The sequence below is a fragment of the Notamacropus eugenii genome, chromosome 5 (assembly GCF_028372415.1).
Source record: "Notamacropus eugenii isolate mMacEug1 chromosome 5, mMacEug1.pri_v2, whole genome shotgun sequence".
Lineage (NCBI taxonomy): Eukaryota > Metazoa > Chordata > Mammalia > Diprotodontia > Macropodidae > Notamacropus > Notamacropus eugenii.
The window spans coordinates 425,401,598-425,424,690 of record NC_092876.1 but is presented as its reverse complement, the minus strand read 5'-3'; the positions used below and the strand labels follow the sequence as shown (position 1 = coordinate 425,424,690).

Genomic DNA, 23,093 nt, shown 5'->3' with positions numbered 1-23,093 from the left:
TAGAAAGAAATTTGGAATTATGCTCAGAAAGAGATTAAAATGTCCATCTCCTTTGATTCAGAGATTGTACTACTAGTTATATATCCCAAGGATCTTAGTGACAAAGAAAGGTCCCCTATTTAGCAAAGATTTTTTGCAGTAGCAAAGAACTGGAAACAAAAGAGATGCCTATAAATTTGATAATGATTGATCAAATTATGAAATATGAATATAATGGCATAAACTGTACCATAGGAAATGATGAATATGATGAATACAAAGAAGCATGAGAAATCTGCTATGAACTTATATGAAATGAAGTAAACCAAACCAGAAAAACAATATATGTAATGACTACATGGAAATAAAAACAATAAAATTCAAAACTTTAATGCTGTGTAATTGTAACCAAGCTTAGTGCTGAAGAAGGGATGAAAAAATGCTTCTTTTTCTCTTTGTTAGAGATGGTCTATGGGTATGAAAAATTACATGCAAACTTACCTAATTCAATTAATATATGTTTTAATTTTACTGAACTCTCTCCCGCCACCACTCTCCCCTTGCCCACCAGCTTCTTTCTTATTCTTTGTTACGTAAGATGGCTCTGAGCAAGAGGGGATGGAAGAATGTGTTTGAAAAAGATGATATAAAATTAAAAAAATAAAAAAAAATTTTTTTAAAAAAGAAATATGGTGTCCAGGGAAAGAGAGAAGTTACTTCTTTTGATCTCTGCCTTGGTCAAACTACATCTAGGGCACTGTGTCCATTTCTGAACACCACATTTTAGAAGAAAAATGAACAAAACTGGAAGGTGAACAAGATAGTGGAAGATGTAAAATTATGCCATACAAAGATTGGTGAAAATAACTGGAAATGTTTAAACTAGAGAAGAGAAATCTTAGGACACACATGAACGTTGGCTTCAAATGTTTAAAGTATTGATATATGGAAGCAGAATTAGGTTGATTCTTTTTTTGGTTCGAGGGATGGAGATTTTGGTTCACCATAAGGAAAGAATTCCTAATAATAAGAGCTATCCAAAAATGAATTAAGTTCCTGAATGGAGTAGTGAGTTCTTCATTCCTGGAGGCCTTCAAGTGAAGGGTAGATGTCTATCATGTTGGAAATGGGACTCAAGGTTTTTTTTTAAAAAATATTTTAAAATTGACTTTTTTAATATGTGAATTATTATTGTTTTTAATTTAATTAATTTATTTGTTTTCAACAATCATTTCCATAAGTTTTAAATTTTCTCCCCTGCCCTCTCCTCTCCCTCCCCGAGATAGCTTGCAGTCTTATATGAGTTCTACACATACGTTCTAATTAAACACATTTTTACATTAGTCATGTTGTATAGAAGAATTAAAATGAATGGGAGAAACCGTGAAAAAAACAAAATCAAAACAAAACATAACATAAGAGAAAATAGTCTTTGTTTCATTCTGCATTCCAATTCCATAGTTCTTTCTCTGGATGGCATTTTGCCTCCAGAGTCCCTTGGGAATGTTTTAGGTCCTTGCATTGCTGTGAAGGGCTAAGTCTATCAGAAACAATCCTCGCACATTGTGGCTATCACTGTGAACAGTGTTCTCCTGGTTCTGCTCATTTCACTCAGCATCAGTTCATATATGTCTTTCCAAGGTTTTTCTGAAGTCTGCCTGTTCATTATTTCTTATAGCACAATAGTATTCCATTATATTCATATACCACAACTTGTGCATCCATGATGGGCATCCCTTCAATTTCCAGTTCTTGGCCACCACAAAGAGAGCTGCTATAAATATTTTTGGTACGTGTGGGACCTTTTCCCATTTTCATGATCTCTTTAGGATACAGTCCTAGAAACGATATTGCTGGGTGGGACTCAATTTAAGATCTTTTACAACACTAGGATTCCATGATTAATATCTTCTTGTGTAATTTTAATCATTCTTCAGCATCTGAAGCTTTTAAAATGTATTTATTTTCTTCTTAGGCACGTGGGAAAAAGCGTCAGATAGGCTGGTTCCCAGCTAATTATGTAAAACTTTTAAGTCCTGGTACCAGCAAAATAACGCCAACAGAGCCACCTAAGTCGATAGCACTACCTACAGGTAAGTAACATAGATTTTTTTAATTGAAAATTAGTTTTATCTCAAAGTTGGTTTTTAGTTTAGAGTCTTCGTAGTCAAGGTGTTCTCTTTCTCTATCAAAGTGTTCTCTCAGAATTTTCAATAGCTCTTGGAACTGAGAAGTTTTACTTTGTGCAGTACATAGGCATTGAGGTGGTTCAGTGGATAAGAGTGCTGAACCTGGAGTTAGGAAAACTCATCTTCCTGAGTTCAATTCTGACCTCAGATACTTACTAGCTGTGTGAGCCTGGGCAAGCTGCTTAATCTTGTTTGCCTCAGTTTGCTCATCTGTAAAATGAGCTGGAGAAGGAAATCGCAAACCTCTTTAGCGTCTTTGCCCAGAAAACCCCAAATGGGGTCACAAAGAGTTGGACATAACTGAAAAATCTTTGAACAATAAGTACCATAGTACCCTTATTGGAATTCTTATAGAAAGATTTATGCAAACTTTTTATATTAAAAAATGTGTTATTTATTGATTTTCTTCTAAAGAGATGAATTGTGGTTAGGAAGGCATGGGGGGATGGAGTAAGGACCAAGAGGTAAGAGTTTTTAAGATAATAAATGTTAGGAGAGGATGATCCAAGATGACAGCATGAATGGAGGGAAGGGAATCAGATTTTTACTTTACACACCCCATAAAAACGAACAAAGAAAAAAATAAATAACTAAAAATCCACACAAAAAGACAAACTTAGAACAAATATTTTTAAATTGGCAAAAAATGACAGCACTAATAGAATAGGTTGACAAATCCTCATACCATGAATACAGACCTTATTGTATCCTCAAGAACTTAACCAATGAACTGTATTGGAACCAATCATCATCACAGGCCAAACTCTTGCCCATACTCATCTGGGTATAACGTAGATCCTTAAAAAACTTAAGAGTAACATTTTAAATGGATGTCTTGATGCCAAATACTCATAACCTCCAAGCTGCATGTAATGAAAAGCTTTTAATACGTGGAGACCTTGCAGAAGAGATCCAAATCATGTGAAAACAGGATGAGTTGAATGCCATTGCTGTGGTCATCTGTGGGAGTCATTCTGAGCGTGGTTTCTGTGAGTCTACAGAGGATGGGCTTATGTCATAATATTTTTATTTGATTACGGAAAGCACTTATGTTATCTACCTGTACAGGAGTCTTTAAAGTGCCTTAATGCTAGCATTTTCTTTCTGCTGATTATCTCCAATTTATCCTGTGTGTTGCCTGTTTACATATAGTTGCCTCCCCCACATTATAATGTGAGCTCCTTGAGAGCAGGACTCTTGCCTTTTTTTTTCTGTCTTCTCTTTAGGATATAAGGTGCCTCACACATAGTAGGTGCTTAATAAATGCTTACTGGCTAACATATTCATTTGTAACATATTAATAATAAATACTCAAAGCAATTGAATTTGCTCAAGTAGCCAAAGTTACGGAAAGAAAAATAAATAAAAAGAAACAGTGTGGATATGCTGAGAGACGAATATAGAGCACAGATTCAAAGAACTGACACTGGTAAGAAAAGTTTACCACAAAAATAAATAAAAAAAGAACTTAAAGAAAGAAAAAAATCATAGGAGGAAAGCAAGCTAGAATTAGAAAATGCTAAAAAAAACCAACAAACCACCACATACCTCACAGAAATAAAAAATAAATATAGTCTTTGAGTTGCCTAGAACAGAGATTTCAAACTCCGCCTTCAAGCAGCCCACAAAACTTCCGAATGAAGCCAGAACCGGATTAAAATGTAAATGAGAAATGTTTCACCAGATAAATAAAAATACAATAAAATACAGATCAACTTAATTTGTGGTTTTCCAAGTTACTATGTGACCCACAGGGATCTGTTTCTGTTTGAGTTGGATCCCACTGAGAGGTCAGGGGACTTGTCCAGTGTCACTCAACCATTATATGTCCCATCTGGAACTTGAATTCAGGACTTCCTGGCTTCAAGGCAAACTCTATACCTTGCTTCCTCTTATATGGGGAATGCAGTATAGAGAATATGGAAGAGGAATTTCTAAAAGTCTAATAAAGCAACTGATGGCAGACTTACTGTATTTGGAAATAGTATTGCATGATTGATTGGAAATATGCATAAAAAAATTACCAAATCATCAAAATTTTTCTAAAGTAAATAGACTCTGGATGGCCTTTACCAATTGGAGAAGACAGACCCCAGTGTGGCAGTCTCAGGATTTCTGATATCTCAGAAAATTTAGTAAAAGTGATACCATTGAATTTAGAGTCAAAAGACCTAGGTTCCAATCCATTGTATAACCTTGGGCAAGCCATTTCAATCCTACGAGGCAGCTCTTGGTGCAATGGATAGAGCAGTGGGCCTGAAATCAGAAAGACCTGAGTTTAATTGTGGACTTAGATAATTACTAACTGTGTGACCCTGGGCAAGTCACTTAATTTCTAGTTGCCTCAGTTTCCTTAATTGTAAAATGAGCATGATAGCAGCAGCTACCTCACAGATTGTTGTGAGAATTCAGTGAGATAATAAATGTAAAAAGTGCTTAGCACAGTGCCTAGCATATAGTACACCTCCCATAGGGACTTCAGTTTCCTGATTTATAAAAAATGAATGGGTTGGACTGCACTCTAATTCTATGATCCTATAAAGTTTTTCTAGGAAACTGTGAGGGAAAAAAAATCCTAGAAATAGCAAAAATATCTAGCAAAAGACAAATCAATATGAAAAATATAAGGAAATATGAGATGAAATATCAAGTATAACTTGGAAAAAGAACACTGGTTAAAGATGTAGTCAGTACGATACTCTGAGGGTTCTCATGTTTTGGTAGGTTCTGGTTCATTGGATGAAAGAGAACAAGCACCACCAAGTCTCAAAATCCACCATAAAGCAATAAGTAATAATTGTCTGGTAGAAAAAGATTAGAAAAATATATCAGGATAACAGAATTAGAACACAATGTGTAAAAATAATGTTTGATAAGCTTGTACTTAAAAAAACAGTAGAAAATGAAACTACTGTTCAGGAACAACTACTGTGTAGCCAAAAAAAGGGTTTAGCTCCATAAGTCCCACAATGTCTCATAATAAACTGTATCAGTGATCTGAAAGTTATTTAAAAATTGGAAGAAAAGGAAAAAAACATTTACTTTAATTTTAAGAGGAGGGCCATTTTAGTCAAACAAATATAAAAATTATTGATGGGTTTGAATATATAAAGAGAAAAGGATTTTATACAACAGAAGCAAAGAAAAAAAGAAATAGACTGGGAAAAGTATTTGCAGAAAATATTTCAGATAAATATATCAGATAATAGTTTGATATACAGATACTATAAGGAACTGTTGCATGTTATATGATGCATTATAGGGCAGCAGTGGTGAAAGGATATGAATAAACAGTTTTTGAAGGAGGAAATTTAAACTAATAGTCCTGTGAAAAGAAACACCCCATAATCAGAGAACTGCACATTAAGACAGCCTAAAAATAAAACTTTTAACCCATTAAAATGATGAAAATAGCAAGTAGGAGAGAGAGAGACAGAGAACAGAGACAGACTGATTTAATATTGGCATGGATGCAGGGAAACATATACATTATTGAAGTTACTGTATATTGAGATAAGCATTTCGCAGAGCAATATTGCATTTTACAGTGTCACAAAAATAATCATACCTTTCCATCTAGGGGTTCTTCAGCTATAACGTATTAGAAAATTTAAAAATAACATTTAAAAAATTCATAGCAGATACAACAAAAACATTTTTACTTGCTTGTTTGTTGATTTCTTTGATTCTGTCCTTTTAAAAACTTAAGATTTTATGTAAAATTTTATTTTAATGGTGTTTTGAAGGGTTTGATGGTTTTATATATGTTATATATGTATGCATAGTATATACACAAACACATATATACATATATTTGTCAGGGATTTAAGTGGGTTAAGAGATTGAATTGGGAAGCGATTATATGGGGTACTATTCAAAAAGGACAGTATTGATTCCAATCTTGTAGAGCACATTGGAGATCAAAATGATCTCCTGTGGCACTTTGAATCGAGGAGACATTTTAATGCACAGCGTGTAATATTGTAGCCTTCTAAAGAGCTAAAAAGGAACAATCTATACTTTTCCAACTGAGTTATTTAGTGCCTTCAATCAGCGAAACATTTGCTGAATATATTCATAGCATTTCAAGAAAGATTGGATAGATAAGCAGAAATCTTCTTTAGATTGTAATGCTTGGGTAGCATTTGTAGTCAGTGCAGATGTGTTGGTTCAGCTTTCCTTATTCCAATAACTGTTTATCAAAAAAAATTTTTTTTCTCAGATTTTTGATTTCATTTTCATTGGCATACAAGGGAACTCTGGGTGAAGAAACTCCCTTTAGTAATGTTCATTTGTACCTACTCTGTAATGGTTTTGTTAGAAAGAGTTGTGTGATTGATTTGCTCAGGGTCACAGAGCCGCCATCTGACTCTGGGGACCCACTTATCAGGTATTTACTAACCTAAGTATGTCCAGAATTCCCTGCTGACTCCATCCCTGCTTCCCTGACGTAGAGTGTGAGAAGCCATGGCAATTAATCTTCCTCTCCCTTTGATACTGTCAGGCTCAGTCACCACAGAACTCTGGAGGATGGGAGCCCCAGTTAATTTGTTCTTCTCTTAATTTATAGGGCTGGCAAATTCCTGCCTCTGCATCCCTTATTCCAGTGATTCAGAGGTATCTTTTGCAGAGGTGAAAGTCTTTTCTGCTTCTAATTCTCCATACATTCATATTTCTATCTAGCTCTTCCCTAGGTTGTGGGGAAGAGTAATGCCATTATTATCCTATTAGATATATGGGAAAGTGTCTGGTCCTCAGGGCAGTCAGTGTATGGTGACTTGCATTGTCTTCAAATATCTAAAATGGGAACTTACCTCCTTTTCCCCTAAACCTTCCCCTCTTCCAAATTTACGTATTTCAGGGACATCCCTATCTTCTTAGCCACCAAGCTTCATAACCTCTGAATTGTTCTTGACTCTTCCCTATCCCTCACTTCCAAATTAAATCAGTTGAAAAGTCTAATTGATTGTACTGCTACACATCCCTTTGCATTTTTCTCCTTTTTTTCCACTAAGTTGGCCACTACAACTTCTGGCTCTCAGCACTTCTCACCTGGCTTTTCATATAATATCTCTTCCTGCTTCCATTTTCTCCTCTCCCTGATCTATCCTTCATAAAGCTTTGCTGTATAATGCAAATCTAAATCTTGTCAACCCCTGGCTAAAACACCCTCTGTGATTTTCCATTACCTTTTAAATAAAATACAATATTACCTTAAGACCTCCACGATCTACCTCTAAACTACCTTTCCAACTTTATTTCCTCTTCACAAACTCTGGGTTACAACTAAATTGTAAATAGCCTTTCCCTGTATTTAACATTCCACCTCCTCCTTCCTTGCATTTCCACCAGCCATTCTCCTTGCCTGGAGTGCCTTACCTCTTCATTCCTACATCTCAGAATTCGTATCTTCCTTAAAAAATGAGGTCAATTCTAGTCCCACCCACTTAATGTAGTTTTTCAGTTGTTAATGTTTTCTTCTTCCTCAAGTTGATTTACTCATCTGTAAGCCTGTTATGTCTCCCTGTTGTACCCACTTGAAAGTAGAGAATGTTTCATTTTAGCCTTGGTATCACCAGTTTAGCAAGTGCCTTGACACTTAATGTTGGGTTAATGAAATTAAATAAAAGCTGTTGATCACCAAATCTGACAGTGCTTCCTTGTTTAAACCCTAATTACACCGGACCTGAAACTGTAAGAAGTAGGCTAACCAAGTTCTTTTTCTTTGTTTAGAGAGATGTAAAGCCTTAGCATGTCCACTGTGGACAAACTTGAGGTTCCCTAGAGTTGTCAAGTCAAAGAGTAATGGTAATTAATAGGTAGTAAAAGTGTAATACCTGATCATGGTAATGAAGATCTGAAGAAAATCCAAAACACGTATAGCTTGGCTTGGAATGATTAATATAAAACTAGAATATAATTACAAAAGTTCATCTAATGTATAAATATAGGAGGTCTGTATTTTCTAAAAGTAATTGGTTGTAGGCAAAGGGCACCTAAAATGAATCCACTTAAGATGGAAATCAACATCTCATAGTAAATTGGAAAATGGTTTGATTGGAACATTATCTCAAAAATTCCAACTAAAATCTATAAAAATAAATCTGTTTTATCTTATTAATAAACAATTGAGGTTATAATTGCAACTATGTGCTAATTCCTAGAACAAAGTATTACTCAAGTGGATTTTTGTTTGGTGTGATTTTTTTTTTTTTACAACATTGTATGATATTAGAATTCATAGTCCCTTTTTTTAATGTTTAACTTCTGCACCATTATCATAGAAGAGCTATTATTGTAATAATATTTGCAAGTTTTATCAGTTTTCCTTTCTTAGTCCTTTGATATTTCACTTTTTGAAGCACTCAATACTTTACTAGCAAAGGTTATAAGTAGGGATAAGTAGCAGTTTAGGGGAAAGGCTGACAGTTCCGTAGTGAATATTTTCATGTCATAATGACTTTTGCACCCCTACACAGTCTTGCAGGAGAGGAACATGGAGTAATGGATAAGGAACTGGCCTTAGTATCTGGGAAGTATGGGTTAAAGAACCACCTATATCATATAATGCTTTGGGATGCTTAATCTCTCAGAAAATTTAAAAATGATGTAGATATACATTGATCCACATTTTCCTCACCTGGAGATCCTAATGCCAGTGGAATGACAATTCTGGATCAATACAAAAAGCAACCTCGTAACCATGGAGACTGGAATAATGAATCTTCTGATAAGAGTAGCCCTGTATCAATCATTGAAAGCAGACAAAAGATACAAAGATGAATGCGCTCAATCCCTGCTGTTATGGAGCTTACGCTCCAATGAAGTATGAAAAGAAAAGATACAAATAGCTCCGTTACAAAATAAAGTTTGATAAGTATGAAAGGATAAAGAAAGTGCTGTGATAATTCAGAGTGAAGTATAAAGATCAGTCAGTCAACAAGCATTTAAGTGCTTGCTATATCCTGGGCACTGTCTTATGAACTAGGGATACAAATACAGAAAATGAAATAATCTCTGCTCAAGAAGCCCATATTCTGTTGGGAGGAACAGTAGGACAGAGAGAGAGACAAAGACAGAGAGACACACACACACAGAGACACACATAGAGAGACATACACACAGAGAGAGTTTTTGTACGGGAAACCTCAGTGGTCTATGTGGTTCACCACACTAGTCAATAACCATGTCAGCTCAATGTACTATTGACCTATTACTTGCTTGCTTCAGTTCTAAGGCAATCAAGGGGTATATTCTACAATATCTCCCATTATTCAGTTCTTTCTGAGCCCCTACCTTGTTTTATAAAATTAGAGAAACTTCTTTTGCCATATATTTTCTTTTAATATCCATCTTTAGTCTCACAGACTTAGACACACCTTAGTGTCACTGGGTATGTAATTTGTAAGCAGCATAACATGTGATACAAAGACCTTTGGATCTTCCAGATCAATGGATCTATCAGCTGTGAGAAAGCTTACAGACAGAGACATCTCTAACCATTAGATGTAACTGCTGACTTCCCAGCTTTGGAATCACTGACATTAACTAGAAACATAGTCTCACATTCAGCTTTCTCAGCATGACAGTCTCAAGACTTCTCTTCACTATATCTTCTCTCTAGGATAAGACAACTTAGTAATCTCAACCTGAAACTCTTTCCAATATTAAGATGGCATTACATAGATAATTTGCAGAGCTCAAAACTAGAACCATAGTTTCATTTGCAAGTCCCTTTGAAGACCTTCCATAATGTAAAACCTTATTTTTATGGAGTTGGTTTTTTTTTTTTAATTCCATTCCCCTTTGTAGCATGCTCCATTACTTTTAAAGAAAAAAAATCATTTCAGTATCAAGTTGTTTATGTGCCTGATTCATTTTCGTAGCTTGAATTTATCTTGTTTGTACATTGTTGTTTGCATGTGATCTCCCCCGTTACATTTTGACCTCCTTGAGAACATGGACTGTTTCTTGCCTTTCTTTTTATCTCCAAGACTTAACCCAGGTCCTGGCACATAGTTGTCCCTTATTAAGGAGTTACAGACAGAAAGCCCAGATTAGAATGCCATCCAGCTCTTGGGACAAATCCCATGACCTGTCTGGGTCTTAACCTCCTTATCTGTAAGAAGAAGAGGTTGCGGTGGATAGATATTTAGGCTATCTTCCAACTCTTAACTCAATGATCCATGATCAGTATTGCCCCCTAAGCCTATTCATTTATCTTACAGTGTGCCAAGTGATTGGTATGTACGATTATACTGCACAGAATGATGATGAGCTGGCATTCAACAAAGGCCAGATCATCAATGTTCTTAATAAGGAAGACCCTGATTGGTGGAAAGGAGAAGTCAATGGACAAGTGGGACTCTTCCCATCCAATTATGTGAAAATGACAACAGACATGGACCCAAGCCAGCAATGTAAGTAATTTTATTGGCTCCATCGCTCTGTGATATCTTAACAGTAAAACATGCAGCATTGCTCTGATTCTGCTACAGTTTGCAGAACTCAAAGCTAGAACCATTGCTGTATTTGCAAAAGTCTCTTTGAAGACCTTCCATTATGCAAAACCTTATTTTGTGGGTTTTTTTTAGTTCCATCCCCTTTATAGCATGTTACCTTTTTTTTAATCATTTCGGCACCATGCTGTTTACATGCCTGATTCATTTTCCTAGCTTGAAGTTTGCTCACTGTTTTGTTTTGCTTATGTGTTGTTTTCCTCCTTTTTCTAGGAATCATATGTTGTCCATCCCCCACTCAGGCTTGAAAGTCCTCAAAGAGACCCACTATCCCATATCACTGCCCAGAGGGATGATGGGAGATGCAGCCTTGATCATGTGACTTCCAGCATGATCATCTACTGCCTTCTGAGTAGAAGAACACACTGCAGAGCAGTTTACCTCATTTTACATTAGTTGCATGTGATCGCAATGTTTGAGTTATTATTTACAGCTATAGAAGCAAAAATTACAAAATTACACAGGATAGTGGGTCCTTTTGTGGCTTTCGTAGTTACTGGAACTGATTTTGTCCCCACCTTTGCACAGGTGTTTTCAATAGTTTTCAAATTATTTTTTAAATGTATATTTTAGCCTTTTCATAGAAAAAGATATAAATTAAACTACTTCTTTACTATTTTGGTTTTGCAAAAAGACCCACTATCAAGGAATGCTGCATGTGCTATTAAAAATGTTCCAAATATCCATAAATCTGAGACTTTTTTTTTTCATCTTGTCCAGTGTTACTGATCAAAATGTCTTTTGTTTTGTTTTGTTTTCTACTGCAAAGGTACAGGTGTTAGATCAAGTTTTAAGGAAATTAAGAATGTGACCAGTTAAACAGACATAAGGAATTTTGTGCTAGTTTTTGTATGTTATCAGGTATACCTTGTTAAGTACGTTCTACATCCTGTACAGATGAAATCAATTTCTTTTCGTGGCAAAAGATAGTACCCTTGTATAATGCTGTAATCCGACTACGTTAATTTTATTTTGCACAGTTACCCTGTACCTCCATAAGGAAGCATCTCTGGTTTTATTTTGTCTCAGATTTATCTCATTGGGGTTTCTTGTGTTCCCTGGGGTGGGAGGAAGGTGTTGTACATTTTCTTATCACAAATCAGTAAACTCCATCCAGGTAGCTATTATCACTAACATCCCCAATCTCTTTTTAGTCTCTGTTACATGAAGTTTTATTACGATTACTTTTCTATGACAATGGAATGACATCTTTTGAACAAGTGATTATCTTGACAAGAAAGAATGTATAGAAATATCCCTGCAATTAATTTCCAGTGTTTACATTTTTTAACTAGACTGTGGAATTTATATAGATTAATATTAAATGGAGCTTACAGTCCACTTTATGTAGTAGATGTACTGTAGCCAAAGCATGTTTGTCTTTTAAACGTTAGTCGAAAGCTCTTATTAAAATGCCTGGTGCTGTCAGCACAGAAAAGAAAAGAAAAAAATGTGTCTCAAGCACAATATATCAGTTCTAATAATGACATTTAATATTTCATTATCTTATGTTTTTATGTCTCCTTTTCTTCTGAAATTCTATGCTGACAGTGTTAAAGGATTCCTTTTCCATTTGTGGTGCAGATAATGAATGGGATGCTCCCACTCATTAACCTGCATTTGATTATTTTAATGAATATGAATGTAAAATATATAACTATATAAAATCTGCAGCTTTAACAACTGTAATACAGGCTTTACAATTAATTTCATGTGTAGATAATTAAATTCTTCATATAAAGGTTAGCTCCACATGGTTTTGTGTTCTTGCTGTTGGAATCTACCACTGGGCAAAGAATGGTAAACCAAGCAATGAATGGTGCAAACACATGGGCCGTTGCCTGGTTACTAATGATTACTTACTCAGTTTGGAATCCAGATTTAATCAAATCCTCTTGAGTGACATCTTGCAGCTTCACCTTCAAGTCATATTTGAGTTCACTTCCCTGGGAGTTAACTTAATATACAAAAGATTACACTTACGCAGTAGAAGCCCACCCCATCTTGATTCCGGTATCAAAGATTATTACTAATAACCTAATTGCAGTGTCATATGTTGTATTGTTATAATTTTGTTGGGGGTGTGTGGTTTGACTAGTAGCATATTTAAGTCCATATAACAAGAAGCCATGTTATTTGATGGGGCTTTACTCCACATCTTCACTGTGACAGAAATACAGAAAGTAATGTTCCCCCAGGTCAACATTACTTTATCCTCGTTCCAGCTCTGTTACCAGACTACGGTTGCTATGCATATTTAAGTTACCATTCAGGCAGTCGAGCCAATGTCAACATTGTCCCTCCGTAGAATGGTTGTCCCAAGAATATGTTCGCTGTAACGATAGCGATACATCTCTGCATTTGTGCCTTGATTGCTTGACTTCTAACATTTGACATTTGACAGATATTGATCATGTACCATGGGGGATACAAAGAAGAATGAGAATAGGAGAATAGTTCATATTTACTTAGCTTTTTAAACACATTGTTGTGTTTCCCCCACAACAGTTCCATGAGGTAGGAAGTATAAGTGTTATCCTCACTTTACAGATGATAGAAACTGAGGCCCCTATAATCAAACTAAGGTCTTCTTGTACTGCTAGGACCAGTGGGAAATCTATGGATTATCACTTGATTATTTCTTCCCTGCTGGTTAGTTGAATCATAAATAACTCCAGAGGCTCTTGTACAACTATTGCCACCTTATGGAGGGGAGAAACTTTTCTAGGAAACCCCACTGCTTCCAATGAATTCTAAATCCTCATGCTGTCAGTCTTCTGTTCCCTTCTCCTCACACCCCTTTTGACCTAAAGGAGTAAAGTTGACCAAGTAGTTAAGTTTTAAATATTTTTTCCAAGAGTAATTTTTGACCTTAGCTACTTAGGAAAGAGAATACTCAAAAATCCACAACAAAGAATTAGTATTTTGACCTTATTCTGTGTTTGTGATACAGGCAGTAGTCGTACCCCAGAGAGCCCTTCCATTAAAGGGACAAATCATTCAAATGTATTTGAAATTTTGCCCATTGACATGTATAATCATATCTTTAAACCTCCAGTCTCCACTCTTCCTCTCTTACCTCCCTCATATGGATAGGAATGATTTAGTTAATGTGCTTTCATAGTGGGATGTATATCAGTAATAGTGGTTATCACTGTGTAAAAGTTTTTTTAGTATATAAAATGGAGCTCTTTGGTGATCGTGTGCCATATGACTTAAACACATGCTTATTTTACACCTTGGTGTCAAGTGCTTTAAATTTGTTGTACCCATTCCAGATTTGTGTCCATACTGTCTCCACTTTGGAATCACTTATTACAGCTTCTATTAATTGTGTTTTTAGAATTTTAAAACTGATCATGAAAATTTGATCGGTTAGGAAGAAAAAACATTCTACTTTTAAATGAATAAATAAAATATTACTAAATGTCTTTTTTATTCTAAGAATTTAAGACTATGAAGTATTTCCTTGATGACCTTATTAAGCAAAAAAAAAAAGCTATAGTCATTAAGTTATTAAATTTGTTTTGGTCTGTTTGGGGAATTAATTTTCATTTAAATTGATGTATCAAGCCTTGGTGTCATCCTCAACTTCTCAGTCTCACTCCATATATCCAATCAGTTGCCAGGTCTTGTTAATTCCACCTGCATGTAATCTCTTCTCATCTCTTCATTCTCTTTCCTTATCTGGCTGTTACTCCAGGTTCCCAGTCTCTCACCTGGATTTTTGCAGTAATCTCACTTTGATCTCTCTGCTTTTCCAATCCATCTTCCGCACAACTGCTAAAGAGATTTTCCTTAAGGGCAAGTTGGACCATGTCATTCCCTTATTTAATAAAACTTTTTTTATATCCAAGATGAAATGTGAATTCTTCTGTTAGCCATTTAAAGCCTTTTATAACCTGGTCCCACTGTACCTTTATTTCTAGCCTTATTAAATAGTACTCCCCCTCATGCACTCTATGATCCATCCAAAGCTGACCTTTAAAGCCTTAAGAACAATAAGAATTATTCTTCACACAAAACACTCGATCACTCTCTCTTTATGTTTACACTGGCTATCTCCCATCTCTGGATCATATTCCTTCCTCACTTCACCTCTTAGAATCTTTTTTCAAGGCTTGGCTCAAAGAAGACTGACTCCCTATGTAAAGCCTTTCCTGATCTCCCTGACTACTGATGCCTTTTCTCCCAAATTTGAGTTATTTTATTTTGTACATATTTTACCTGAAAAGCAGCATGGTGTAGCGGATAGAGAGCTAGCCTCAGAAGATCCTGGTTCATGTTCCATCTCTGACACATACTGGTCATGTGACCCTGAATATGTCACTTAACTTCTCAATGACTCAAGCAAATCTCTGTGACTTTAAATCACGGAGAAAATGTTGATCTGCCTTGATGAAGAAAGTACCTCACCAGTATTTACCTATACCCATGTAACTGCAGGTCTAGTTGAAAAAAAAAAGATTCATATATACTTACACTCTATGGATATTTTATCTCTCCCATTAGGATGTAAGCTCTTTGAAGGCAAGGACTGGTTTGGGGTTTTTTGGGGGGTCTTTAACCCTATAATCTAGGACATGAGGGATATTTAATAAAGGTTTGTTGATTATAATTTTTGATGCAACAAAACTTCTCCGGCTCTAGAGAAAGAAGAAGGAACTAAGAAATCTGAGTGAAGACCTTTACTTTCAGAGCTATGGATTTTTTTATTCAAGTATCACAGTTTTGGATCCTGGTTTGAGAGGGCAGAAATGGATACTATATATAACATACCTATCACAGGGGCTTATCCAGCAGTTCATTGATGTAATTCCAAGTTGGAACGTGTTTCAAGATTTTTTTTAAGAGTATTATGTCCTCATAGAGTTAAAAGACACTGGACATCATGGTGTGTAAATAAATTGGATTCTGGAATGTTTGGGGAAGATAAATTGTGCAGTTTTGTGGAAGGAAACATTAACCTCTTTGAATTCTATATCCCATAGAAGATGGTGGAAGGAGTTTTTAAATAATATTTGTAAAATGCTTAGCATAGTGCATGTCATATAATAGGTACTATAGAAAAGTTTTTTCCTTTGCCCTTATCTCTGTTTTATTACTCTTTATTCCTCTGTTTTCATCAGGAATATGAAAAGTATCTTTTTTTTTTAACTTGCTGTGTTCTTCTACCACTAGATAAGAAGCCCAGCAGCATCTGTTTATGTTTAGGAAAGTTCTTTGAACATGGTGTGTCCACTGAGAAGACAACACAAATTAAATCAGGTCACCTACAGAGGGTGAACCATCTTTTTCCCTGATAGTTACTGATGATGGAAGAGGGTAGGTTATTGGTGGGGTCTCCTTCTCTCACGTCTGAGCCTTGACTGAACTAGCTTCAGAGAAGGGTTTTTCAGGTAATAAGAAAAGTTGAGTCTTTGGCCAGTAATCTAACTACCCCAGAAATGAGCACGAAGAATTTTATCCAAACACTTCTTTGATGACTTCTGTATTCATCTTCATGATGCATCTAACAAAAAACCCAGGCCTGCCAATTTGTCACCTTTCTCCCTTCCTGTGACCTCTGTCTCCATTTACTTAAGCCAGCCACAGTGATGGTTACCCCTTAAACTTACCAATGCCAGAAATTGTATCATCTAGAATCCTAAAATTCTCATTTCTGATCATAGTCTCCTGTCCTTAAGTCTTTTCCCAGTGCTTCATTCTGCCAGATCCTTTTCGTCCCCATCATCCTGACCCCCTAGGTCCTCAATACCTGTTCTAGACCTGTTCTCCAACTTTTGGATCTCCAGGACTCCTTTACCCTCTTAGAAATGATTGAGGACCCCAAAGAGCTTTAGTTAATGTGAAATGTAAATTAGAAATTTACATAATTAGAAATGTAAACTGGTAAATTTTAAAAATACTTAATTCATTTAAAAATAACAATTACGAATCCATTATAGGCAAACATAGCATTTTAATAAAAAATAACTTTTCCGAGAAAAAAATTTAATGAGAAAAGTGGCATTGTTTTGCATATTTTTTCCAAATCTCTTTAGTGTATTAGAAGATAGACAGCTGAATTCTCAAATATGCTTCTGCATATAATCTATTGCAGTAAGTTGTTTTGGTTGAAATATTAGAAGAAAATCCAGCCTCATGTAGATATGTAGTTGGTAAAGGGATAGTATTAGGAAAATAGTTTTGACCTCATGGACCCCCTAAATGAGTCTTAAGGACTCCCAGGAATCCAAGGACCTCCCTTTAAGAACCTGTCATAGACCATCATACTTGTTCTGCCTTTAAAATCAGTCATTTTAACAAGGCATCTTTTGACCCCTGGCTCTTCCCTTGTTCCTTCTCTGCCTAAGCATCTAAGAGTTTACTATGAACCAGTGCTAAACAATGAGATTACAGAGAAAAGCAAAAATACAATTTCTGTCCTTAAGAAACTCATGTTCTAATTGGTGAGATAACATGCAAATAAACTGTAAGATATATGATGTGAAAATGAAAGGTAATCTCAGAGGAAAAGTGACCTTCACTGTTAGCCTGAACAGGCTGTGCTCAGAGCTTTTGGATGCCATTGGAGGTATTAGAGGAAGCCAGATGTTAGAATAGGGATAGTTAGTGATGTAGTGGATAAAGTGCCAGGCCTGGAGTCAGGGGGACTCATCTCCCTTGTTCAAATCAGGCCTCAGATGCCAGCTCTGTGACCCTAGCCAAATCACTTAATCCTGTTTGCCTCAGTTTCCTCATCTAAAATGAGCTGGAAAAGGAAATGGCAAACCACTTCACTATCTGTGCCAAGAAAACCGGTTATTATTAATAAATACTTGTTCCTTTCTCTTCCACCAAAAGCATACAACCTTTCAAAATCAAGATATCTACCCTTAATTAGGCACTCATTACTACATACCAATTTTTTTTCTTAAACTCTCAGATTTATTCAGTATCACATATCCCATAGTAGCTATTCTAAACCTCAAGCCGTCAGCTCTATCTTTTGCTAAGCCTCCACTTTTTTTAATAGGATGCCTTTATTTTTCTCAATAAAGTAGGTATCAAGGTCACCTGTTGTGTGTTCTTTTATCTCTCATCCTTCACATGATAATAATAACAATAAACATTTATACAGTACGGTAAGTATGGTACAAAATGCTTTACTAATATTATCTCATTTTATCATATCTCTGAACCTGTGCCCTCACTGATCCTTTTTAACTCCAGTTTCAGAGAATAAGATTGCCTGCTTTTTTTTTATCAAAGCAAACCCTCCCACTTGTGCCATTCTTCTTGTCTCCTTGAGGACCTTACCAGATAAATCACTCCATTGTTCATCTTCAATCTCTCCCTCTCCATTGGATCCTTCCCTATTCCCTACATTATTGGGTTGAGTCATCCTATCCCAAGACATTCCTTCTTTGGATCTTTCTCTCTCCTAAGATCTTTATCCTATATCTGTCCTATCCTGTATATCTTTACTGCTAAACTTTTGGAGTAAATATTCTAGACTTACTGTTTCTTCCTCATTTTTACTTTTTCCTCAAACACAATCATCAGTGATCTCTTAATCATCTAATTCAGTGGGCTTTTCCCCCGAGCCCTTATCCTCTATGAATTTTCTATGCCATTTGACACTTGATAACTCTTTTTTTGATTTAGTTTCCATGACACTATTCCTTTCCACTTCTACTTCCTATCTATCTAATTCTCTCTCTCTCTCTTTATCTGGATTCACTAACCTTCCTTCCTATGTGTGAATGCTACACCAAACTCCATTTCTCTACACACTATCTGGCAATCTTATCCATGCTGCATTTTGGGATCCAATTATTCCTCTATGCAGATGATTCTCAATTCTCTTAATCTAGCCTCAGATTCTCCCCTGACCTTCAATCCTATTTCCTATTTCCTGCTAGACATCTTCACCTAGAAAACTCACCTATACTTCAAACTCAACATATCAAAAACCAAATTCATCATCTTTCCCAAGCCCTTCCCTACTTCATAGTTTAGCTTTATCTATTGATGGAACTACCATAATCCCCAGTCATGTTGGTTCCAAATCTCAACATTCTCTTTAATCCTTTCCTCTGCCCCACCTTCTAATCAACTGCCAAGTCCTATTGATTTTACCATCACATATCTTACATTCATCTCCTCCTTTTCATGGCTTTCAACACTCTAGCCCAAGACCTTGCCCTATATTATGTAAATGTTTGTCACAGCCTCCTACCTAGTCTCTCTGATTCCAGCCTTATGGCTTTTCCAATTCATCTTCCACACAGCCAACAAAAGACTCTTCCTAATACAGAATTCTAACTTTTATTCCCCTGTTCAACAGCAAGAACAACAACAATGAAATTTGAGTGGGTCCCTATTGCTTATCAGACAAAACGCAAACTTCTTAGCCACCATTTGTAACACCCAACAATCTGGCTCCAGCCTACTTTTCCAGCATTATTTCACATTACCCTTCATGTACTCTATGTTCAATCCAATTAGTATCTCTTAATTGTCTACTATGTTGAAGGGTACTCTGAAAGTCACTAATGATACAAAGACTTGCCTTCAAACAACTTAATAGTCTTAATCTTGTTCTATACTCACCTATCTTGGACACTATTCAGAATACATCCCTCATCATCTTGACCTGTTAAAAATTCTTTTCTTCAAGGTCCAGCTCAGACACCACCACTTCCTCAAAGAAGACTTCTCTGACTTTTTTTTTCCTCTTCTCCCTAGGAAGTGATCTCTCTTTCTTCAACTTTTCCTCAAGCACTTTGTTTTGAGCTTTTTTGTGTCCCTGTCACATTCTGCCTTTTAGCTTCCTTATTTATGTATGTTTTGTGTCTCTCTATTAGATTTTTCAATTCTTTGGGAACAAGGACCATGTTTTATTTCCTTTTTCTACACCTAGCAAAGTGCCTAGGGCAGAGTAGTTGCTTAATAAATGTGTTTTTGATTGATTGATTTTCATCCTTAGTCCTGAGTACAGTTCTTGCTTTTTAATTCATAGCACCAGGTTAATGGTTATGCAACAGAAATGATTTTTAGTCCTTATCAGATATATAGTCTTCTAATTAAGCAATTTGAAGATATCAGTCATTAAGGATTTGGGGGGGTGGAGATATTTTATTTTTACTACCTCACTAATGAATTTTATTCACTTATTAATTGGAAGAATAACTAAGAACTTTGACGTTTTATTGAAACTGCTTTGAATTTGAAAGATGTTCTTTGACTCCAAAATAGATTCTTCCCTCACTCCCATTTCCAAATTCTAAATTTTGTGCCTCAAAGCCACCATCTGGTGTCCTTAAAATTCTCCTTGGTTTGAGACTCTTTTTTTAAATTTTTTTTTTTTCATTTAAGGACTTATTCTGGCTCACAGATAGGGAAATGAAAGAAACTTAAGATAAATAACTTTATGGGAATGGCCAATCCAGTAAACATTAAGTGCCTACCTAATGTGTCAAGTACCGTGTTAAGTGCTGGAAATACAATAATAAAAAGAAAGATAGTCCCTGTCCGAAAGTTTACGATTTAATGTGGGGAGGGGAAAGACAACACACAAAGTAGAGGCAGGACTGGGGTGGTGTGAAGGCATCTTGTTCCATGAAACCAAAGCAGAGCAGCAGTGAGCCAGAAAGTTCAGTGTCTGCGCTCTGTAAGGAAGGCATTGGAGGGGTTTGGTGTTGCACCCTACAGCCCTCCAGTCAGAGGGGAAAAGAGGCTGGGGGAGGTGGTGTCAGTCAGGGCTTAGGTTAGCAGTGTAATGATATTAAAGGTGATGAGTTTAACTATGGAGGGGTTGGGGGAAGGGAGAAGAAGGAATTTTGTTCCATGGAATTGAAACCAGGCAGAGAAGCAAATGCAGAGAATGTCTTGTTAATGTGCCAGGGATGTTTTTGAAAGTCAATATACGAAGCTCTAAGATTACTCAAGTAGTATTGAAGAATATTTCTGTTTCAAAAGGTGTATTACACACACACACACACACACACACACACACACAGATTTACCACTTGTTTCCTCTAGTAAGCTTCCCAAGGCAATAATAAAAATGGATAAACTCAAGAGACACAAACAGGGAAACCACCTTATGCTTGGTGACATACACAATGAAAAAAATAATAAAATTAAATGAATATGAACCGAATTGGCATCTAAGCTATATTCTTCAAAGAAAAGACCTAATTGCTAAAACAAATTGATAATAGCACAATAGCAGAAGATTTTAATTTTCCTCTGTCAAAATCTGTAAGTTAAAAAAAAAAAGCCAAGCAACCCAATAAAGAAAATATAATGTTGAACAAACTCTTGAATGAGCTAGATTTTACCTATGGCAATTGTAACATTGGATTGTAATGTTAAAGAATATATATTTCTCTTTATGCCAAAGGACCTTTAAATTAATCTGATGCTGGGGCATAAAGGAATCATAAGCAAATGTGAAAAGGTATCCTTTGTGGATTGTAGCAAAATTAAAGTACTGCATATGTATTTAACTTGTCTGTTGTACCGCTTCAAAATGTGCCCTAGATAGTTATGTATCTTAATTATCCCTATTAATTGTTTTTATTTAATTTTGTATATTTATTATATTTACTTTTAAGTATATTTATTTTACTGTTTCTAATTGGAGAGACAAAGAAATATTAAAATGTTAGATGGCCTGATTTATGACAGTACTCAAGTGGAGCAGAAGGTTGAATACACATTAGACACTGAATTTTTTCAACTGTCCCTTCTCATTGGTAGTCACAACAAATCAAAAAATCAGCTTTGCTAATCAGATTTACCTTTTTAAAAAGATGCCTTTTATTGATGCCTTGATCATCATGTCCTTTCAATCCTCCACATTGAACAATTAAGCAAAACCATCTAATGCAGTGACCACATCTGACAGTGCTTTCAATATCCTGTACTAGTTAGTACTCCCCATCTTCTTTGCCAAGTCAAGCAGTTATCTTTCATTATCCATTCCAGGGGACTATATTAGTAATCAGTTTCTTGATTTGTACATAAATGGATTGAATTGCTAAGCATTTGTTCTCTTTGAAGTCTTCCCTTGGGATCATATTGAGATCCCGGAGCCAAAGAACCACCCACTCATTCTTAATAATTGGTTTCCCTTTAAAATCCTGTTAAACAAACTGCTGTTCTTCTAAATGACAGGAATCACCACATGAGTTTATAGATTTTTGATGATTTTTGATGATTCATTCAAAATTAGTCTGGGTCGACTTTAGATTTTCTTCCTTATAATCCTGGAGAACTTTGGCCTGTTGTGGGAGAGATGGAAAAAAACCCAACTGACTGGCAGTCTTATGTTGGGAACTTAAGATATGTAAATTTAAGATAGAGAAAGTCTGGGACTTAAGTCCTTGCTGAGGATCCTAAAATAAGGTTATCTGGAAACTTTCTGTTTTCCCCATTGTAGTAAGAATTCCAGACCTATCAGGGAATGTTCTTTCATGGATTAATATCTGAAGGAGAAATGATTAACTAATCTTTAGGCAACTAGATAGTAGCTAGTAAGATATTTATTAAAGGTAATTGACTTTTCCTCCTAACTTCATAGTCTATTGCTCAAGAATTTTTTGCAATCTTTTTGCTTCCTAGGACTATTACCTTTGTCAAAGCAAACAGATTGGCCCATAGAACCAGATTTCAATGTAAACTCTTCACTGTTGGAATGAAACTGCCCTGGGTGTCTCATTTCTAATAGTTGGGTAGCCAAAAGGGGAAAGGGAGTTTGCAAGACTTCTAAATAGCGTGTGTTGTGGAATGTGTTGGCAGGCCTCTGAAAAGCTCTAGGATAAACCTGTTACAAATATCTTCAGTTTTTTATGATTTCATTCTGTGGTCTTGCCAGCTAAGAATGAGATATTTGGTGTCTAAACAAGCAACTACTAATATCTTTTAAAATGATGCTGTGTTTTGACTAAGGGAGATATACTCCTAGCAAGAGTGTTCTCAGGTTCAGCTCCACAGCAATTGTCCCAATACACTTACAGAGTGTTTTTCTTATAGGTTAAGTTGCTTTTCCTTCCTTCTCCCTAACACACACACACACACACACACACACACACACACACACACACACACACACACATTCAGTGCTTCTCCTTCCTTCTCCTTTACACACACATGCACACACACCTATTCAGTGTATAATGCCTTTAGACTTTGGAAGCTCTCCAGTCTGACTAACATGCTTGCATCATTGAGGGGCTCTGAAGCCTCTCAGCACGCAAATCTGTCCCTTTAATTTGGGCCAAGTCAGAGGAAAGCTTGCTGCTATTTTTAGAATCTGAACTAGCACCTCGTCTAGAAAATCCCCAGTGGAAGTATAATTTTACCAGTCCTCTAAGAGTTCGTAGCTAACAAAGAACGTTAATGTAACCTAATC

The 23,093-nt window shown here is 35.9% G+C and overlaps 1 protein-coding gene across 17 annotated transcripts in view; it reads left to right on the top strand.

Annotated features, from left to right (window-relative positions):
• The window catches only part of ITSN1 (intersectin 1), a 279,156-nt gene that overhangs the window by 199,954 nt on the left and 56,109 nt on the right, over positions 1-23,093 (top strand). For 16 of the 17 annotated variants that reach the window (XR_011968537.1, XM_072616851.1, XM_072616849.1 and 13 more), the window contains 2 exons: positions 1,955-2,072; positions 10,397-10,588. Coding sequence is in view for 16 of the 17 variants with exons in the window: in XM_072616851.1 (XP_072472952.1) it covers positions 1,955-2,072; positions 10,397-10,588 (310 nt within the window). In the remaining variant the exon portion in view is untranslated. Of the gene's footprint in view, positions 1-1,954; positions 2,073-10,396; positions 10,589-10,900; positions 12,434-23,093 lie in introns of those variants that run through there. The other variant, XM_072616854.1, reaches the window with a different exon arrangement.